The sequence below is a fragment of the Ylistrum balloti genome, unplaced genomic scaffold, assembly GCF_031769215.1.
Source record: "Ylistrum balloti isolate Yb309-2 unplaced genomic scaffold, AGI_CSIRO_Ybal_v1 Utg370324, whole genome shotgun sequence".
NCBI lineage: Eukaryota > Metazoa > Mollusca > Bivalvia > Pectinida > Pectinidae > Ylistrum > Ylistrum balloti.
Window position 1 is genome coordinate 408,016 of NW_026782237.1, and position 15,509 is coordinate 423,524.

At 32.1% G+C, this 15,509-nt stretch overlaps 1 protein-coding gene across 1 annotated transcript in view; it reads left to right on the forward strand.

Annotated features, from left to right (window-relative positions):
• The window catches only part of LOC132553394 (sodium channel protein 1 brain-like), a 56,072-nt gene that overhangs the window by 25,869 nt on the left and 14,694 nt on the right, over nucleotides 1–15,509 (forward strand). The window contains exons 9-19 of the mRNA XM_060217640.1: nucleotides 587–731; nucleotides 959–1,093; nucleotides 4,398–4,865; nucleotides 9,172–9,259; nucleotides 10,198–10,445; nucleotides 10,756–10,926; nucleotides 11,389–11,579; nucleotides 11,744–11,894; nucleotides 12,097–12,310; nucleotides 12,803–12,861; nucleotides 15,035–15,327. Coding sequence (XP_060073623.1) covers nucleotides 587–731; nucleotides 959–1,093; nucleotides 4,398–4,865; nucleotides 9,172–9,259; nucleotides 10,198–10,445; nucleotides 10,756–10,926; nucleotides 11,389–11,579; nucleotides 11,744–11,894; nucleotides 12,097–12,310; nucleotides 12,803–12,861; nucleotides 15,035–15,327 — 2,163 coding nt within the window. The remainder of the gene's footprint in view (nucleotides 1–586; nucleotides 732–958; nucleotides 1,094–4,397; nucleotides 4,866–9,171; nucleotides 9,260–10,197; nucleotides 10,446–10,755; nucleotides 10,927–11,388; nucleotides 11,580–11,743; nucleotides 11,895–12,096; nucleotides 12,311–12,802; nucleotides 12,862–15,034; nucleotides 15,328–15,509) is intronic.

The following is a 15,509-nucleotide window of genomic DNA, read 5'->3' on the forward strand; positions in this document are numbered from 1 at the left end:
CAAGAAGCCTATTCATTTTTTCAGCGCATTTGATAAAATGTTATACTAGTCATTAGCCTTTCAATCAATATAATTACCTGGTACCTCATTTTTGTACTACGCATTCAAGGTCATACTCCCATAACCTTGCATAACTGCTCTGTACCTACAAAGGACAGAGATGAGAACATTATAAAGAGATTTGACTAGCTCTTTTATAAGAATACTTGTGGCAGGTCAAGAGGCTCCTTAATATCCAATATAGGCAAATATTGATTTGCTTCATGCAAAGGTGAATGAAATTTTCATGTTAAGGGCAAATGTGGTGCACATATTCAAAGGATTTTACAAAAAGCTATGGCAAATAAGAACACTTTGCTTACATTAAACAAAAAGGAGTTAGAAATCTGTAGATGTATTACGTTTTAATTTATTTGTTCTATCTTGTTGTATGAAATTCTTTACTGATACAATGATACCACAGACAGTGACAGGTAACAAAGGTTATAGAAGAGTCAGTATCTACTTACTTTATAGTTAGACTGCCATGCTTTGGCTATGTTTCTTCAAAAAAGCTATATGTAAGAATATTATGATTCTTTTATAGCAAATGTCCAGACAACTATACCTGTTTGACAGACATTGGTGAAAACCCTAACTTCGGCTACACCAACTTTGATCACTTCGGCTGGGCCATGCTGTCGTCTTTCCAGCTCATTACACTCGACTTCTGGGAGGATTGTTACAACAAGGTAAATAATATCTCCTACGGAAAAAAGAATATCTTCACCAATAATTAATTATATGTAGTAAAAAAATCAGGTTACCAAATTTTTTTATATAGATATTAAAACCAAATCTAGTGTGATCTATTATCCTGGAATCCCATACAAATTAATCTACTATGCCTCTTATATCTGTTTGTTTTTATGCCAATTTCATCCTGAACTCTAAATGACTTTGATTTCTGTATATACAGGTTATACGAGCAGCCGGACCATTCAATGTGGCATTCTTTATCGTAGTCGTGTTCTTTGGTTCCTTCTACCTCATCAACCTCATGTTGGCGGTAGTGGCCATGGCTTATGAAGAAGAAGCTGTTACTACTGAAGCGGTATTGTATTGTTCTCACAAATCTCTTGCAACTCTTTAGCATCGGTTTCACAGTGTTTTAAAATGGTTGATGACTTTTTATGAAAATCACTTATTTAAATGGCTGCTTTTTTGCACTTTTAATCAACTCCATCTATTTCATAAATTTCATGTAAAAATGTAGTTTGTTGATGTGTCATTTTATAAGTGCTCTCTGATCATTAACAAGAGGGGTCTTTAGGCTTACACTTAATAACATGTGTTGCTTTCCTATAGGATGCACATTTTATGAGCACCTAGACATGGAGTGTTGGTGTACCCCACTGTACAAAAATTTACCGTCTTTTTGCTTTATAATGATGTTTACCTGGAGGTTATGGAAATATGAATTATTTGCAATTTTCTGGAAACATCATAAGCAAAATATTCAAATAACTACTTAGTAAATTACTTTTAAAATCTACTCTATTTAGAAATTTTCTACAGAGTTAACGCGAATGTTAGAAGTACAGCAAGAAAGAAAAAATAGTTTTGATGAAAGTCACACTCATCATATTTATGAAATTTACTCCAGCCATAACAACATTATAAAATCTGTTACAACTTGGAAATTGACTTATGGCCCTGAATAGGAAATTGCTTTCTGAGTGTCAGGATTAAATGTAGCTGATGATTATTTCAGAGAGTATGGGGTAAACGTAGGACGGTGAGTAGAGTCCTGCTGTTGTGACTCGCTCTCTCTATCTCTCTCTCTATACCAAAGGTATTCATTTTAATATAGCAGAAGTGTCTTACTATATTCCATACAAAGCATATTTACAAAATTATCAACCTTAAAAGATGAAGTTAAATTTTTTAGCATTCTCAGGTCTAAAATTTAAAACTATTCTCTTTTTACTGCGTTTTATGCATCACAGTTGTAAAACAACTCTCAAATGTTATCACAGATAATAAAGAAATTTGGGAATAATTTTTGCCGAAAGTTTTCATTTGGTTTGTAAATACCTGTTATGCATGCATTTCTACATGTTTATTTTGGGGTTGTATTGAAATGAAATATCCTCTGAAATATGGAAATTATGCATGGAACAATCACACAATAATAGTGATTGGTGATTGCTTTATGTTAAATCTTGGGCTAAAACTGACAAAGCATTATGAACCTAATTTTACGCTGCACTAAATATTTCAATATCTAAGAAATATTCATTTGTCAGGCATCACATTGATTTTGATGACTATGAGAATAAAAAGTCTTGAAAGTTGTTTCTTAAGATTAATAGCATCCTTTAGTGAAGCAGAATTACTCGTTTGAAAATTATTTGAAATTTTCTGACATTCCTGCTATTAAAATGAGCGCCATTCTCTGATAAATTGAATTGGCCTTCCTTAAGTATCCCTTTACTTATGAGTAACAGAGAGCTGGAAAAGACGTGATTGTATCGCTGTTTTCAAATCTTTATGAATGTAATGTTTGAAAAAATGTGCAAATTACTTTCTTTAAGTAGAAAAATATGGAAGCTAGTCCTACTCAGTTTAATACATGTAAACCTCTACATTTTATGATTTAATAACCAACCATATCATTGGTGACATATTATATACACACTGCTCAGTATGAGGACAGTGATTACAGTTCAATTACCTCTAGTTCTCTCTGTAAGGAATGTGTGTATTTGTGACATACTTTCTTTTTCTTACAATAATTGCATAGTTAAACTAGGTTTGTGTCTGTTGTAGTAGGGAACACATAACAATAGCATAGTGGTAAAGTTAAAAGTAGTGCTCGATAGCAAAGATTAGGTGTTATTGATTCTATTTGTTATCTTGTCATATTGAGTTTTACCCCCTTTTCATCAAACAAAAATGTTGTTTTTTTATATATATATATTTTCCCCAGGAATGAATAAATCAATTTTTTTTTTCAAAGAAATTATGACATCTTAAATACTATCTTTGTATCAAACTTGTTGGCATGCCTAGCGTAGAATTTTCAACCTTTGAATTATTTATCACTTGTAGATATTATCATTTTAGTTTCTGGAGTATCATTTGTTTCATCTTGGTTGTAATTATGTAGGTGTATTATTTGAATATACATTTAGATTAAAATCTAATAAATTTGTCTTAATCTACAAATATTTTCTTAATATTTTCAGGAAGAACAAAGTTATAATATAAGAAATAAAATCATGGACCAACAAATAATACTGTATGCATACTTACTTTGGTGTTCCCAAAGTTTCAGTACATCATTAAGTGAATGTGTGTAATATTGATCCATTTGTGTCTCAACAATATACATGTAACAGAAAGCAATTTACAAAAACTGAAATTTACTTTGTTATGATAATGTTTTAAAGACCTTGATTAAATTATAGAAGTAAAATATGTACAGTTAGAGTATTTCGTCTTTACCTGATGAAAATATCACAGTAGGTTATGATTCCTAGATCTTTAAGAATTTTATTTGTTGTATTCGAAAGTAGATGAGTGAAAAAATTAGACTCTGGGGATGACAGATTTTGGAATTTTCAAATTTATTAAATATATCATTTAGTTTGTGCTTCTTATAAAATTCGTAAGTCACATTAAAAATTTGTGACTGATTACAATTTCCTTTTGATATTGTATTGTGTATCCCAAAACGTTCTATGCCAAATTTTTTTGTTTATTTTGAACCGGAATACATGATGTTAAGACAAGCCAAAATTCTTAACTATATTTTCAAGTCTCCCAGGAGTCTGTAGAACTATCTCAGAAATCCCTTTTACACCTTAAAAATCATAAAATGAAAAGCTCTACAGAGATGGAAATGTTCACAAACAAAATAACCAGGACCCTAGCTAAGAATGGTCTCATTCTGTCAGGAAATGTTGTGGTATTTCTGAGCTAATTGACCAGACAACAGCTTTACCACTGTTGATGTCAGGACCTTGATGCCTAAGTGTTATCTTTTTCCAGTCCTGATTTGAAATTGATTTTGCTCATGATTCTTCCCAATCTTGCTTGTCCTCTGAAAGTCTTCTTTATTTTTACCCATCATCCAACTTTAGTGAAGTAGATTCAATATCCTTTCTTTTTCACTGATAGTACTGATATCTGTATATAAAATAATATTACTCTGTTAACTGTGTGAATTATTAAAACAATAGCAGAATGTTGTTTTTGTATATTTATAAGTAGGTGATGAAATATGAAATGCCCCTCTTGATTATAACAGTTTTGTATGTAAATATTATTTAGATTTGTTTCACTACTCTTGTCATACTTATTGATATTTTTGTCCTTGCAATCATCTGATAAGTTTGTATTTGAAATTGCAGGAAAGTGAGGAACAAGAAAAACAGATAAAAGAAAAGGACCCATTGAAAGAACTTGCAAATGCGACAAAAGCAGCAGCTAAATGGAAACCAGGGGGGAAAGAAAAATCGGACCTTGGGGAAAAGGTTGAAAAACCTCCAGACACTGTACAGTCCAATGGAAAACTGCCAGAGGGAGATGCAGAATCTGAGAAGATTGCTGCAGTCAACGGCCAAACCCTGGTAAAATATGGCAAAGGGAGAAAACCTATGGTGAAAATGCCAAGCAAGGACAGCGGATATTCTGTACAGAGTTCACAATCTGGAGGGAGTAAGGAGAAAGATGGGGACACAACCAGCTGGGACAGTATTGCCAATAAAACTGCTGATTCAGGTACAGGTTCTATCAGTCATGGTCTTCTTGGCGATCTACCAGAACTTCCCTCCAACGCAAAAAGACAGAATTTGGTCAAACAGCAAAGCACTGATAATGTAAGTTTGTGCACTAAATTTAAAAATATGTAAAAGCAAGACATCTATATCTGCTTGTCAAAAGCATATACATATACTCAACACTTGTAGTAGTTCTCGTGTGGAGAGGAGAGATATCTCTTACCTCACCACTGAGATGGATTCACCGCTTTCTTCCTAAATCTGCCTGCGAACTCTGTACAGGATATCGTCTGAGGCTGCCTTCTAACCTAACCCAACACCTACCGTTGGCCTCTCCTGACACTTGGTACCACAAGCTTTCTCTTGATTGCATGGAAGTGTTTATTTCCTTATTGAAAGTTTCTCTCATTTAATTGATGAAAAACAGTTCAAAGCAACAAACATGAAAAATATTTGATATTGCTAGTCTAAATTTCTAACCAAATTTACAAAATGTATCAAAAAAAATTTTTCCTGCAAATAGATTTGTCTGAACAACGTGAATGAAATCTTTTTTATAAAGCTGAGAAAGAAAAATTAAAAGAGAGAAACATTTTCTTTTTTTCCTTTTTGATGTTTTAAAAGAGATGAAAGAGAAAAAATATATTAATTGTATGGTCATAAGATAACACAAACTTTTATATCAGATTTGAGTTGCAGGTAAATGGTTAGAATCTAAACAAAGCGTTGATGTTAATCTGAGTTTGTGACCTAACAATATTGTACCAATGATAAGCCTATTCTCCTTAATTACTGAAACCCCAACCATTAGTTATCTGATTTCCGAGACAAATGTTTCATTTGGGAAAACAATTTCATTGAATCTCCATTATATCTAATTCAACAGCAAACATAGGCTTTTCACTGGTGTGTAGTATTTTGATGAATAAAATGAAAATATTAAGTTTGGCATAGAGTAAACCTATGCTGATCATTCTGTTTATCATTTTATTCTGTTTGTGTGTGCGTGTGTGTAGTGGCATGTGTGTGTGTGTGAAATATGCATGGTGATCACAAAATACAAAAGGCAGCATTCAGTTGATTCAAAGTCAACTTTTTTTAAAAGCATTGATTCAAAGAAAATTGATATGTATATCAATTCACAGAGACATTGAAAACAAAAAAATCCTTTTCAAGCAGGTGTATTGTGACGTATCATTTCAATTGTCATTCTAACAAAAATTTTAGTTGACAATCTCTGTTAGTTTTGAACAAATAGGAGAAATTCTTCATACTTTTCATAATTGAATGAAATATTTTTCATCTGATTACTTTTGTTCTAAATTTTCATTTACCAAAAATGAAAAAGCCCAAATTGGAATGCCTAATAAGTTTATCCTAAACCATAAAAAGCTCTTGACATATAAAGTCAGTTGCAGACTCATAAATGCTGTCTGTTGTTGAAATGCATTTAGTTTTTTTCTAATACATATTGAACTAGAGTTAATCAATTTCAAACAAGGGTGCACAGGTTATTAGTAGATGTTTATAGTTATTAGTAGAAAGAATTGGTCAAGGGAGATAAGTCTTTTTAACATAATGGTGAATAATGTGCCATAGAAATAATTCTGAGTTAAGGGAGGTAAGTATGATTTTTAAATAAGAATTTTTCAGGGTGATATACCTGTTACACAAATCAAGGTATAATTTGATATAGTACCATATAGCCTTATAACATGGTTATATATTACAGGGTTATGTGTCAGTCAAACGTCATTACAAAGTAAGTAAATTGTGCATGATCAGGTAACCACGCACCATCCACTCCTTAAATCTACCAGATGTTGACCAAGCACCTGTTAATGTCTCAGTTGTTTAAGATAAAGATTTAAAAAACCCAGATATTTTTTTATATAACCTTATCATAATTCATGTTAAACGTTCTGTCTAAATTCAAGAAAAATTAAGTGGAAATAAAAATATTTTATTTCTTAAACAGATACAAGAAACTTAAAGGAAAGTTAAATAACTGAAGACAATTATGTATGGTGTCTGCACCTCCAATTATGTAATTCTGTATTGCTTTTAATAAAAATCTACAAATACCTTTTGCTGCATATTCACAAAAACAGCCCTGATATCACCAATGTTGTAGTTGTCAAATTGTTCAGCCTGATATCACCTGTGTTGTGATTGTCAAACTACAGTCATTCTATTGCTGTGATTGTTAAACTAAAAAATATATTTAGCATCGATATCACTCATGTTCTGATTGTCAACTTATCTGTCAAAATCAAAAGCATCACTTATAGAGGTACCATTTGTCACAAACTAATATACTGATACCAATGGGAAAGACATGGTAAGATGTAAAAATAACTGCAATTATAGGACTATAAATTATATCTGATGCATTGTGATTCTGTTAGAGGTGAGTTATCTGTCTTGTCCATTATTACCTTTGTATTAGAATTAATTCGTATTAGATGACGGGAGATTATGTTAATTCCCCATTGGAATTTTCTTCAAATTCAAAAATGTGCAACTCGAATCTTTATGACTGTAAAATCAAGATATCAAATAGAAATCAAAAAGGAATTCCAGCTGGTTAGGACCACTAGCATTTAGCTTAGGATTGTTGCTATTGTATTGGACTGAAGTATTATATGGGAGTATTATATAAACCTCCAATCTTACATAATGCTAATCCGATAGTTATTACGGTAGTTAACTGTAAAGAATATCCTGTGATGTCACTAGGAGACTGGTAGTGCTCTGACAGTCATGTATCTCAAGAATGACCACATAATTGCAGCAATATCATGGCTGAATTCTAGACCTTTTTATAGGCAATGAAAATTATATTGCAGCATAGCGTATGATATCCATTTGTCAAATTTTCGTATGAGAAACTAAATGGAGTAGGGATGGATAAAACTTAACAAATTTGGTATTTGACAGTCCTGGTCTTCATATAAACGTAAATAAATGGGAAATAAACAATTACAAAAACATTTTAAATCCTGGCTTGCACCATTTCAGATTTTAAACTAAATCAATTTGAAGCTTTCCCTATTTTAATGTGGTATACTGATGGAATGCCTTATAAACCTATCTGACAGAACTGGAATGGGGCAGAATAAAGAAAATGAAACGATTTTCCTCTAAGTTGGTATACTGTGTATGTTGGCATTACACATATACCATCCTCAGATGACAGAGCTAATGGGTGCAAAATAGAGTATAATTACAGCAAAAAAATAAAACAGATTTTGATAACTGTAATAATGTTAATTCCCTTTCAATGTATAGGTGAAAAGCAGCCAGGGGCATGTTTGTTAGATAGATGTACAATTCCATTAGAAATGTTTGAAACAATTTAGCATTTTGCATCCACACTTCAGCCCCGCCCTGTTTTTTATTTATAGATATATATATATTAGTATATATACACAATATTTTTGTTATCTTTTAATTTTATAGAAATATTTGCTTATGCCTTATATATTGCAATATTGCTTTTGGAAAAGTGAGTACAGTAATAGCCTTTGAGCCTGGTGCTTTAAACAGATACCACAATCTGTATTTCATTGCATTTTCACTTGTTTGCATTACAGTATTTGATAAAAATAATTATGAGATTTATTTATTTTTTTTAAATGTCCAGCTTTGTAAGATGATGTGTTTCAGAATTAAGATGTTCATTATTTCTGACATCTTAAGTGCACAGTCATATATACAGATGAGTAATAGGTTCCAGTTTTGTCGCTGTAACATACTTAGGGTCATTAACAAAACTGGTTGAATTGAATTTTTATGTTTTAATGTTGTGACATAAAATTCAGGTCGGACATTTTGGTGTTCCAGTCTAATCCCAATTATTTTATGCTCTTCAATTTCAAATTTTTTGAAAAAAAGACATGTCAAACTTTCTCCATTGATGTTGAAAATGAGAAACGAAATAAAATTGAGCTGATACATTCCATAGTTTATTATTGTAAGTAAAGTGACAAGAGATGTTACATCAAGCGATCAATGAAATCATCTGTTGCTGTTACAGCAATGAGATTTTTTATGGATACTATTTATAGGTTTCCTTAACGTTGGAAACTCTTGACAGTATCATCTGATGTTAATTTCCCTTTGTTATGCTATTAGTACAAGGAGAGTCTTCTCTAACCTTTCATTTGTGTAATTTGGGTAATATTATCACAATTTATATAACTTTCATTTTTGTTTTGCTTATCAATAATATTTTTTTAAAAATTGATCTGCAGATGAAAATTTGATCTTTTTCATGTACATATGAAAATAAAAAACTTATGTTCAGTGTATCAAACAGACTGTCTCAACAGTCATTGTCAGTATTATAATGACTCTACATATTGCAGTGAAATTATATAACTAGATTTATTCATTTATGTAGATATCTTCCTCCGCAATCCACCTGGAAAAAGCTGGCAATGAGGAATATCCAGTAAAGAAGAAGAAAGTTGGACCAGAAATTATCCTGGGTATGTCCTATCATAATTGATTTAGCGTTTAAAATAAAACATTGAACTGTAATTAATGTTATATATTCCATGTCATCACACATGTCATTATACATCCATCTGAAATGAAAGTGTCTGACATATCAGTAAACATATTACTTGTCACTTCACTTCTTGAAATGTATGACATATTGATAAACACCTGTCACAAATGAAAATGTAATATGTCAGAAAACACCTGCCACTACTAGAAATGTATGACATATTGGTAAACACCTGTCACCAGTGGAAATTTGATATGTCAGTAAACACCTGTCACCAATGGAAATGTAAGATGTCAGTAAACACATGTCACTTCTAGAAATGTATAACATAGTAGTAAACACCTGTCACCAGTGGAAATTTAATATGTCAGTAAATACCTGTCACTACTAGAAATATATTACCTGTCAGTAAACAAATTGTCACCAGTAGAAAGGTATGACTCATCAGAAAACACCTGTCACTGTTAGAAATATATTATATGACATATGAATGAACTACTGTCACTACACACATGTCACCACTAGAAATGTGTGACATGTGTCAATGAGAAAATATCTGTCATCATTAGAAACATATGACATGTCAGTAAACACCTGTCACCAGTAGAAAGGTTTGACTCAACAGAATACACCTATCAGTGTTTTAATGTAGTCTTTATTCTAAGTTCAGATTTGGGGAATGAAGGAGTGAGAGGGAAGATAATAACTACACATGTATCTCTCCTTAATTAAATTTGTGCAATTTGAATATCTCCTCATAGAAGAAAAAATCAAACAACATTTGATGATACAAACTGGAATCCAGCTGAATAAACTTTTGATATTTTTTCATACTGGTTTTACAATCCTGTTTTAATTAGGAAATATGTTAGTTCTATGAAAACTGCCTTCTTATGAAGAATTGTTGTATTGTAGCTTACGGTGATGGTTATAAACCTGAGCGTCAGAAAGGTCAGCTGATAGACAGGAACTGTCCCTGTTGTACAGGAACAAGCATCTACACCTATTGGCTTTATGTACAGAATGGTGTTATGGTGATTGCATCAGACCCCTTACTTGACCTGTTCATTACGATCTGTATTGTTCTCAATACTGTCTTCATGGCAATAGAACACCATGGCATGTCAGACGAGCTGAAGGAGGTGTTGCGTATAGCTAATTATGTAAGTTCACACACTAATACTCTAAAACTATACTTAGCTTATCTGATGGGTATTTTAAATTATGAAAAATTCTACAATAAAGAACTTTTCATATGAAATTATAAAAATCTGTCGCAACTTTGCTTTTGGCTATCAAAATTTTATACTTCTGAAAAGAAAAATATTATGAATAAAGGAAAAAAAACAATAACAAAGATTGTGATTTGTTGTCGACCACGAAGTGGAAATGATAGAGTAGAAAATTTCATTATTTTATTACTAGATGGTATATCATTAAATACTAAAATTACTCTTTTATGAAATATTTCAGATCTTTACCACCATCTTTACCTTTGAATGTGTGGTTAAGCTGACAGCTCTGAGCAAATTTTACTTCAGCAATGGTTGGAATACATTTGACTTTATCATAGTAATAGCCAGTCTTGTAGATCTTGGCCTGGAAGATGTTGATGGTCTCAGTGTTTTCCGATCATTCAGATTGGTAAGTCATTACGATGTCTCTTTTCCTGTTTCAATGTTCAGAGGTATTCTGTATTGTTTATACCCTGATGTATGATCAGAAGGAGTTTTACCCGTGTGTATCATTCACATCCCATTCAAAATCAGTGACATATCTTGAGAACCTCTCAATAGATCTGGTTTATAGTAACCCAAGTTCTTCCACCTTGTCATATTGTGTTGGTCCAAGGTTCACATTTTACAACTCCTCCAAATTCATCTGTCAATGATATTTAAAAGCATGGGAACAGGGGCATGTTTTATTTGGGGGCAGGGTCGGTTATCACTTTTAGCAGACTTTAGCAAGGATATCTAGATACTCAAGCTAGTAAATATTAAAACAACATTACTAGAGAGGCTTTATCTGAATTTTTGGATCTTTATCTCTGAGTTTATTTTACACATTTCAGAAAAAACTTTTCAAAGAATTTTTTTTTAATTACAGCTCAGAGTGTTCAAGCTAGCACAGTCTTGGCCAACCTTGAAACTGCTCCTGACCATCATCTTGAGTACTTTAGGAGCGCTGGGCTATTTAACTATAGTCCTGGTAATTGTCATCTATATCTTTGCTGTGATTGGTCTGCAGCTGTTTTCTGATTCCTACACAGAATCTGTTTTTGGAGAAGAAATACCCAGGTAAGAATGTAATATGAAAATTTTGATGAGGTCTTTTATTTATAAAATTTATATTGATGTAGTTTAATCTTTATACATTTTTATTTCATCACAGATAGCTGATATTAAAATATTTACACAATTAAATAAGTTTTTTAATGTATAATTATTTCATTTTTTTAAAGGTGGAATTTCAGTGATTTCTTCCATGCTATGTTGATGGTGTTTCGTGTGCTGTGTGGAGAATGGATTGAGCCCCTATGGGATTGCATGCGGGCAGCAGATGAACTCTGCATGGTTGTCTTCCTTCCAACTCTTGTGCTTGGCAACTTCATTGTACGTATAAATATAAGTTGACACATATTTGAAGGATGAGTAGCATCATTTTGGTTGAATGTTCACTGAAACCAAGTCCTGTCTATAGCATAGAATTTCACTGTTGTGCCCTAACAATATACCTGGTAGGCATTTGATTTACCTTTGTTTTTAATCTGAAAATAATTGGAAAATAAATCCTTTTGTCTCGATATCTTTTTAGGTGTTGAATCTCTTTCTTGCCCTTTTGCTGAATGCATTTGCAAGTGACACTCTGGATCAAGAACCAAATGATGAGGACAATCGACTCAAGTTGGCCATTGCAAAGATACGAAAAATGTGTTGCTGTTGCTTGAAACCAAAGAGGTCAGCATCTGTAGGACCAAATGATAAGGAGGATGGGGAGGCCAGTACCACTACAGACAAAGATAGCAAGGGTAATAATACACAGAATCATGTCTTTCACTCATATCAGATATATATACAGGTTCTTGTTATTTACTCGTATTACATATTTGTGTAAAGGAGTGATTAATTCAGATATTCAACACCATTACCTTGTAAAAAGTGTCTTAATGAAAAATAATTTGAACAAACAAAGACATGATTAATTAGTTATTCTAAAGCAGACTTTTCTTCAGGTTATCTACAAAAGTGAAAGTGAAATTTATACATTAAGGTAATGATTACAGTGCTTCACATAATAGTGAATCTGTTTTACTAAATTTGTTAAATTGTGTACTTAATTCGGTATGAGGATGTCCCTTATCAATTACAGTTATTGAATGAATATAAAAGATGTTGTAATTGTTATATTTTCACAGAAAATGAAGTTAAGAACAAAGGGAAAGCTGAAGACAAGATAGCACTGACTAATGGCAGAGCAAGTACTGCAAAGAGTAAAGCAGAGCCTGGCAAAACCACCTCAGATCCCAAGGCCAAACCTCAGGCTAATGGAACAGTAACTAGTAAGGAAGAGAAAAACAAGGTAAGATTCCTTGGAAGCTGTACAAAATGGGCATCATGACATTGGTACAATTGAGTGTGTTTGTGTGGGGTTTTGTTATGTTTTTTTTCACTTTAAATTTTTTCAATCATCAAACTTGAATGATTCAATAACATATTTTCATACAGTTCCATTCTTGTGAATAAAAAAAATGAAAAAATGAAGAAAGAAAAGCATGATTTTGTTTATGAGAAAATGGATTCAATGTGAGATATCTGTTCTTTATTAAGGGCAAAAAGCGTAGAAAATCTCACAAAGCTGCAGGTTCTTTAAGTCAAAATACACCACTAAAGGTTTTACCAGAGATTGTACCGGTACAGGTAATTACTGAACACAGTTAACCTTCAAATTATCTGTTAGAGCACCATTATGTGTTGTGGCTTTCAATCAAATTGTCAACCACCAGTTTAATCAGAATCAGATTTTAAAATTTTACTTTAAACTTAGTCCAAACGAGATTGATTTCTTCAACGTAAGAGGGGTCAGATTTGATGAGCTTCAATCGAATCAGAAAATTTTGAAAATGTTCTCATGGGCTTCTCCAAGTTAATAACTTCAGTGTCAAAGGGATAGCAGGTTATTTCCCTTTTCAATGAATACTCCAAATCATTCAAAGGAAAGTAATCTATTTTCCATTCCTGGTAACTGCTGAGGTCCTTAAAAATCTGATTTTGATTAGAATGTCAATGTTATTTTTGTCTTTCAATTATGTTGTACCTTCTGATGAACAGTCACTGAAGATGTATATAATATTGTGTAATTGAAGTAATTTATAAATTGTTAGTTCTTTTGTTTTTTTCTTAAGTTATGCTTTACCTTTATCGAAGATATCAAACAAAAGATGTGTCATCTCATCTTATTGCCTGTTCTGTCATTTATCTTACATATTTCAAGTAGTTTCATAGTCAATATGAAAATATAGGATAGACATTTTGTTTTCAGTGCCTTTGTATTTTTGAGATCATCTTGGATATCATATTGCTGCCTGAAACATTTGAAATACTTAATTCTTAATTCATAATTTTCAGATACCAAGAGAGTTTAAACCAATAAAATGGTGAAATTAGATATAAGGTTGGGTCAGAATCAAATTGATATCATTGCCTGCATGTATATTATATGCTTGTGTACCTTCTATTGTGACTAAAGAACCATAACTCTTAGATCTGTCAAACTCCAAACATTATGCACGTGCACTGACCCCAAAGTGTGTACGTTTAAATATTTTGTCCCAAGGATTTCTTTTGGGGGAATTTGGCTTAGAACTAAACATTTTCTCCTAGTAAGATGTACCTTCGAATTATGAAGGGATTAGCTGTAATAATAATTTTGATAATGTGGTAATCTGAAAAGCCAATGAAATGACTGGATTAGTGAGGTACAGTTTTAAGAAGCACAAACAATAACTACAGAAAATGATAAAGATAAGAGCTGCTTCATTTATGGTTTCATTAGAACATTAAAAACAAATGTTTGAATTATGTAATATGATTGTCATGTGCTGTCATTTTAAATCTCAGCAGTACATATGTGACACATGCCTTTAATGTTTTGTACAATGTAGTCATAAGAATATTATTATGAACATGAAAAAAGGTTTTTCAATTAATGATTGGATAATACAGATATTTTGTTTAAAAACCTTTGATAGGTCTGCTCAGGAAAGAAAATGAATATCAGTTGAGGATTACTTTATGTTAAACTCCCATGAAACTTTTTTTTATAGCTTGCATGATCTGTTCCTATTTTACTTTGTGGTGGAGTTGTCCTTCTTTGATATTCATGTTGTAGTATAAGTGCTGACTGTTTGTATCTCTTGATTCTGCAAGATTACACCATATATTGACAAGATAGAAATTGATTCCATAGAAGTAAATAACCTTTGTTTTGTAATAAAACTATCAAGATTCTCTTTGCTACTTTTAATTCAAGTTCCATTATTTAAAAAAGTACATTTATTTTGATGAATTTTTTGTGAAATTTGTTCAAAATTAATGAAGAGTTTTTTATTGTCTTATATCTGGCACTTGTCATTAGTTAAAATTCATTTCTTTTTATTTTATTTAAGTACCAGGATTTTTAAGTGTTCAAACTTAACAATAACCAAACCTAGTGAATATTCAAAACTTCAATTTATTTTTTCATTATTATACAGGACAAAGTAGATGCTGCTTTCAGTACCCAAAGAGAAGAGTTCTCCAGTTTCAACGCAGCAATGAAGGCAAATGCCAGTGATTCGAAAGCAGAAGGAGCCAAAGCTGATGGTAAAAAAGGCGACAAAAATGATGATCAAAAAGACAAGAAGGATGAAGAGGACAAAGATGATGATGATCTAGCATTGGGGGCTGAAGCCTCAACCATGAAGAAGAAAAAGCAAGGTGATGAGGATGAGGAAGAGGTGAAAGAGATTGTAGTTGAAGACTGCTTACCTGAGGCTTTTTACCAACGGTATGTATGTTATTAAGTATATCCAACGTCAGGAGTGTCAACTTCTTCTGTTGCTTTAAAACAGTTACAATATCACTGTGACACTTACTTCCTAATGAATGGGAGGTAAAAAGTATATAACTTCAGTCCACCACCATTTATAATTACAGTTTTGACAATGTTTTTTTTATAGAAGAGTAGAA